The 7,052-nt window shown below is 35.5% G+C and overlaps 1 protein-coding gene across 1 annotated transcript in view; it reads left to right on the top strand.

The window, feature by feature from the left end:
* The first annotated feature begins 2,306 nt into the window (after positions 1–2,306).
* The window catches only part of LOC114049395 (dynein heavy chain 14, axonemal-like), a 343,809-nt gene continuing 339,063 nt past the window's right edge, over positions 2,307–7,052 (top strand). Inside the window, exons 1-3 of the mRNA XM_027870678.1 lie at positions 2,307–2,311; positions 2,417–2,595; positions 4,644–4,796. Coding sequence (XP_027726479.1) covers positions 2,307–2,311; positions 2,417–2,595; positions 4,644–4,796 — 337 coding nt within the window. The remainder of the gene's footprint in view (positions 2,312–2,416; positions 2,596–4,643; positions 4,797–7,052) is intronic.

Here is a 7,052-nt window from a genome sequence, read left to right as displayed (position 1 = left end):
AACATTGGTGACTTTTGGAGGGATCAGTTTCAGTTGCGTGACAATATCAGAAGCCAAGATTGCAAAAAGGTTGAGAAGTGAGTGAAAGAAGAAGAAGTGAAAAAATGAGTAGAGATAACTTTTTCAAAGTGTTTGGCTGAGAAAATTAAGAGAAATATAGATTGAGTAGAGATAGGGTCAAGGGAAGATTTTTTGTTTGTTTTTTTTTTTAAGGACAGATGAGACTTAGGCCTGTTTGAAGGCAATAAACAATGAACCAGATGATGAGAAAAGATTGAGGATTCAGGAGAGAAGGTAGATGTTTGTGGATGCCGTCTGTGAGAGGGGAAAAGATGAGAGGGACGAGATCAAGTACTTTCTGAGGGGTGGAGGGAATTGAGTCTTGATGAGGGTAACTTATGCTCAGGTGTAGGAGGGGTGAAGCACATAGGGAGAAGTGGAATGATGTAAGAGATCATGGTCAGAGAGGAGAATATCAGAGTTTTTATTTAGGGAAATTGAACATTCATGGGTAATGGTGAGATCTAATTTGTGACCATCCCTCTGTGTGGCTGAAGGGGAGTGAAGGATTCAGTTGTGGAATTTAAAAGGGCTTAGGAATTATGAAGTTAAGGAGTTTAGTTAAACAGGATATACATGGTATATGATTGTGATGGAATACTTCTATGCTTTAAGAAATGGTGAACTTGATCTTGGAAAAACATGGATAGACTTGCACGAAATAATGAAGAGTGATGTGAGCAGAACCAAGAGAACCTTGTGTACAAAAACAACAATGTTATCTTAAGAACTGTATCCGATTCATGTGCAAGTCAAGATATCACACTTATGATATCATTGGTGCTCTTTGAGAACAAAGGACCAACAACATTACTCTTGGTAGCTCTACCTTCTGAGATTCCCAAATAGCCTTGAACCATAATAGCTGCTTATTAAATATTTATTGCATAAATGGAAAGTCATGTGATGTGAGAAATGTTTAAAGGAATTGGACATGTTTATCCTGCCGAAGAAGAGACTAGGGGAAAGTGTCACAGATGTATGTCTTCAAATAATTGAAGTGTTTTAATCGAGGAAAAATTTGTTCCTTTGGTATTCCATAAGGCAATTGAGGTATCTGGAGGCACAGTAGATAGAGTATTGGGCCTGGAGTCCAAAAGACCCAGGTTCAAATCTAGGCTTAGATGCTTAGTAGCTGTGTGACCCTGAGGAAGTAACTTAAACTCTGTTTGACTCAGTTTCCTCACCTGTAAAATGGAATAATAATAGCACTTACCTACCAGGGTTGTTGTGAGGATCAAATTAGATAATATTTGTAAACATGCTTAGCACAGTATCTGGCACATAATAGGTGCTACATAAATGCTTTTTCCCTTCCCCCTTCATTAAGGTGGACTAGACTCAATGGGTAAAAATTCCTAAAAGTAGATTTTAGTTCAATATAAAGAGAGAATTTCCAAATGAATATAGCTTCCCCATAGTAGACTTGGTAGCAGTGAGAGAAGGCACATAAGCAAGAGCAAAGCCATCTGATTCTAACTCTGTACATAAGTTATATTTCCTGTCTCATTGAATTGAAAAAAAGTTGTGGTTTTTTTAATCAATGTCTTTAAAATATTTCAGTGTATTCTTTCAATAGAAACCTCTTCCTTTGCTAACTTGTATTGGGATGATCTTGAGCAGACCCTGAATTTTTCTACCTTGGTAACACCTTTAGTGTCTTGGATAAAAAGTACATGTAGTGATCCTACGTCTTGTTGAATATATATCTTTAATAGCTAAGTAAAGGTTAACCATTTAGCTTGCAGCCAATAATGTTAAGTTTTGAGTTCTATTCATGTCTTGTTTGGTTGGTTTTTTTTTTGTTGTTGTTGTTGTTGGTTTTTATTTTTCACCTAGGAAGGCTGGATAATTTAGTGGGAAAAGCACAGGGTCCTGGGAGTTAGGGAGATCAGAGCTCTAGGGCCCAGATTTGCCACTGCCAAGTCATTTAACCTTTTTGTTTCCCAGTTTCTTCATTCATAAAAATAAGGAGATTAAACTAGATCAATCTTTAAATTTTTATCAAGTGTAAATTGTCTAATAATCAATGATAATTGTTAAAGTATTAAAATAATCTTTAGTTAAAAGCATTTACAGCTGCTTAGAATTTGATAATATTCCTCTGTTGGCATTTGATATGTGCTTTTCAAATTTTTACTCAAATATTTAGAAGCAAAGAGATCTATAATGAAATATATTTTAACTTAACAGTTATGTTTTGACAGTTTAGGTATCTATTTTAATTTTTCCAAATTATAGATAATATGGAGTAAAGTTAATTGTACATTAAGTTTAAAGAAGCTATGTCTTTAATTATAAATAAAAATCTTTGAATATTTAATTACCCCCAACATTATTTTCTCCATTATTCTAGGATTCATAAATCTAAAAAGAGAGAAGATCTAAATAAAGTGATTTTAGAGGTTTGTCAGCCCACTGAAATTGCAGAAACAGATACAGCACAACAAGAAGACTTGACTTTAACTTCTGCAATAACTACCAAGTCTGAGGTGGTGACTCCTAGCGGTTCAGTATGTAAAGTGCGATTTTCAGGTTTGTCAGTTTCTGCAATATTTCATGATGATGGAAAGAAGTTTTACGTGATTTTTAAAGGGGAGCGATATAAATTAAATATAGTCTGAAATATTTTACAGAAAATTCTTTAGAACAGGTTTATAAAGTACTTGTGTACTTTAAGAGTCTCTTTGGTACCTCTTTCAGTGAGCCTTAAATCATGTTCCTATGAATAAAGTCAGACTTTATCCCATCACTAGGGATGGAGGAGTGAGCTCAACTGGCAAGATCAGTCCTTTGGCTGAATCGGACTCCGTTTTCCATTTCCAAGTTCTGCTTGGTTTCATCTCCAGTGAACATCATGCCTCACCCAGGATAAACTGATCATCTAAGTCTTATCGAGATTGATTCAATTTTTGATTCTCAACCCCTTTCCAACTCCCCTAGTTGCCTATCCACTCCGAATGGAGGACTGAAGGATGGAGCCACTAAACTTACTCCAAAGCATTCCTTTAAAGAGGGCTGGGATCATAACTTTAAATTTTCTACCAGCAGCCAGCTTTGGTTTCAACTCTATGGAACGTCATGCCCCCTTTTATTATCTTTCCCTGTTAGATTGTAAGCTACTTGAGGACGGAGATTATCTTTCTTTCTATGCAGTTCAGTGAGTGGAGGTAAGGGCCTTAACCAAAGTGGCGACCATGGGAATTGTAGGGACTGATGTTAGTGTGTTCCCGCTGTTCTCCCTCCCAATCTCATTTACTTGTCCTATTCCAAGTTCTTTGAGTTTACTTAAGTTGTTGTCTGTTTCTGTATTGCCCTCTCCTCTTTCCCAGCCCAGTTAAGAGTAAAGTCCAGCATTTTCCTTCTCTGTCTCTAGTAGAGCCTCTCATTTTGAGTCACATTTTCTTTTCAAGGAGTTTTCTTCTGCTCTGTTCTCATGGTTTTTCTTCTATTCAAGTCAATTCTGACTCTTATTTTATGATTCCTTATTTGTTCCTTCATTATTACCCATGTAACCCTTATGGAGAGAAATCTTCTAAAGCACCAAATTTAATTTCTCTCTTCCATTCCATTTTCGTATTTTTGCTTTTTCAGGTCTTATTTCATCCTCATTATTTTCTAATATGCTTTGTTTTTAGAAATGTAAATTTGACAGAGAAATAATGCTTAGATGGAGGCATTGTTGTGTGGGAGGAGTTGCCTTATTTTCTATATTGTGAGTCCTGATCAACCCCATCTCTTTCATCATGTCTCCATTTCTAAAGCTAAACTATGCTGTCTTTAAAATAACTGTCTCTTATGCTTGCTTAACTTCCCTAGGCTTTAGTTTGCTCATCTAGAAAATGAGTGGGCTTAAAGTAGGTGACTTCTGAGGTCTCTTCCAGTTCTAAATTTTGGATCCCATCCCTGACCCTACAATCTATGGCCTTGATTGGTGAACCAATATGATGGTAATTGGCTGGGGAGCGGGGGAGTGAGGAGAGACATCAGCAGAATAGAGAACTATTTCTTCTATTTGGGAATGGCTAAACAAATTGTGATATATTGAATATAGTGGAATATTACTGTGCTATGAGAAACGATGAAATGGACAATTTCAGAGGAACTAATGCAGACTGAAGTGAGCAGAACTAGGAAAACAATTTATACAATAATATCAATATTATAGAGAAAATCTGGGAAAGGAAAGGCTTTAGAACTCGGATCAACAAAATGATAAACCACAGGTCCAAAAGAATAAAGATGAAACATGCCACCTACCTCTTGACAGAGAGGTAATGAACTTAAAAATACCAAAAAAGTCATACGCTTTTGGACATGGCCAAAGTAGGAATTTGTTTTGCTAAATTATGTAGACATGTATTGAGGGATTTAAAAAATAATTTTGCTTAATGGGGAGGGGGTATTAGGAGAGACGAATTAACTTTTTAAAAAGCACTTGTTACATGAAAATTTTTTTAAATGGAAAAAAGAATAGAGGACTCTTAGAAGAATCCCAATTCAGAATTTGCTATTGGCTTGTGGGATGATAAATAGATATATATTATATGCTACATATTTAATTGGTAAGATTTTCATTTCAGATTCTACTGAACACCATGTAATTGAGTATACGGTTTCTGAAGAATCAGATTTCCAGGAAGAGAAAGATGAAAGGGAACAAAAAGAAGAAAAGAAGCAAATACCTAATTATCTGAGGAAAAATTTTGAGAACCGTATTCCATATGACCCAACAGGTATGTAATTTCAGATAAATAGCCTAAGTATACAATAGCAGTTCAAGTAACAATGACCATGTGAATGTCCTAATCCCCCTTAATTCTTTTCTTCCATCTATTAAATATCACCAGTTTATCTTGTCTATATTTGTCTGTACATAGCCATTTACATGTTGTCTCCTCCATTAAACTATGAGCTCCTCAAGGGTAGGGACTATCTTTTGCCTTTCTTTGTATCACTAGTGCTTAGCACAATACCTGACATATGTTGTTGCTGTTGTTCAGTCATTTTCAGGCATGCCTAATTATTGTGACCCCATTTTGGGGTTTTCTTGGCAAAAATACTGGAATAGTTTGTCATTTCCTTCTCTAGCTCATTTTACAGATGAGGAAACTGAGGCAAAGTTAAAAGTGACTTGCCCAGGACCATACAAGTAGTAAGTATCTGATTTAACTTAAGTCTTCCTGACTCCAGGTCCAGTGCACTTTCCACTGTTTCAACCAGCTGTCTCAAGGTGCATTTCTAACTTTTCTAAAATCTCCTTCCCTTTCTAACTACTTTCATATTTATTTTTGGTTGGATTTGTCTAGATCTGAAAGAAGCACATTGATTCCCCTCTTCCCCCCATTATAGATTTGTTCTCTATTTTCCCTTATAATTCATTCAGTTATTCCTTTAAGAATTTAGATGCTATTTCTTTTGCTGTACATATATTAATACATATTGATATTAATTGCCTATAGTGTATTTAAGCATAATGTAATTTTCCTATTTATTTCTTCTAATCAAGTTTATTTTTGCTGTTACCTTATTTGAGATCATGCTTTTCTCAATCAACCTGATTAGCTCATAGTATGTAGATTCTATTCTTTTTTCATTTTTGAAAATGGGAAGAGGCATTATTACTTCCCTATGAATTACTGGGCCCCTCCATGAATAATCTTCTTCTCATGTCATATCAGCTACTTTCTGTGATATTTAGCTTGGCAGATATATATGGTCAATTTTCTCATCACCTCTGGCATTTGAATTTAAAGACCTCTTGATCAGCTTCACAAGTCTTTAGGCAAATATTTATTTTTACTACATTCTATTCTTACCCAAGAACCCTCCCTCCTGAATAATGAGATACCCATAAATCCATTCATTCCTGTTAATCAGATGTTCACATCCTAAATCAACTTTGCTCTCATGAATCCTCTACTTTTTGATTAGAAGCAATGATGAAAATATTACCTCTGCTCCTATGGCCTTTGGTTTCTTACCCAGGATTTGTAATCTCTAAAAATATTTTCAAGATTTCTTTAGAAGGTTCCTATCTGAATCATCAGAAGTAGGCATTGATCATTAAGTCTCACAGATTTGGGACATCTCCATTATAACTTAGATTTATGTCACACGAAAACTCTGGAGGAAAGACCAAGGCTGATGATTTTATGCAGTTTTCCCTCACTTAAATCCAATTCACTTGAAAGTCAAGACATCACCCTCATTGGGCCTCTTCAAGAGTGAAGGACAAACAACAACAATAACAACAACAACAACAATTTCTGGTCAGTTATATTTTCTAAGATATTTTGGGGTTTGGAGGCTAGGTTTTTTTAAAAAAAATATTTTTCCCGTATTTATTTTTAAGAAATTGGGACAATTTACTTTTTGTCCTGTGCAGTTTTCTTTGAAAATTTTTTGAAATCTAGCTCTAGAAAAACAGGCTTTTTAAAAGACCATTGTGATTCAATTGGAGCTACTTGACACAAAGCCTTTAAACCTACTCTGGCTATCTTTGAATGGCCAATAATAGGCCCCAGCCCAAGCCTCTGTGGCTCCCTGTTTAGTTTTTGATGTCTTTTTTTTTTAATTAATTTATTTTGATTTATCACAATCACTTCCACATGCTTTTGAGTTTAAGATTTTTCTCCCTCTCCCTCCCCAGCACCCTCCCCAAGATGGTGCACAATCTGATATAGGCTATACATAATACATTCCTATTAATCACATTTTCACATTAGTGATGTTGTAAGTAAGGATTAGAACCAATAGGAGGAACCACCAGAAAGAGGAAACAAAGCTCAACAGAAGAAAAATAAAATAGCAAATAGTATGCTTAGATCTGCATTCAAACTCCATGGTTCTTTCTTTAGATGTGGATAGCATTTTCCATCACAAGGCCTTTGGAGATGTCTTAGATCCTTGTATTGCCAGGAAGGGTTAAGTTTATCAATATTTCTCATCACACAACGTGGCTGTTATTGTGTACAACGTTCTCTTGGTTC

Source organism: Vombatus ursinus, unplaced genomic scaffold (genome assembly GCF_900497805.2).
Source record: "Vombatus ursinus unplaced genomic scaffold, bare-nosed wombat genome assembly UNPS02014798.1, whole genome shotgun sequence".
NCBI classification, from domain to species: Eukaryota; Metazoa; Chordata; class Mammalia; order Diprotodontia; family Vombatidae; genus Vombatus; species Vombatus ursinus.
Note: the sequence above shows the minus strand (reverse complement) of the source record. Positions and strands in the feature narration are given on the sequence as shown.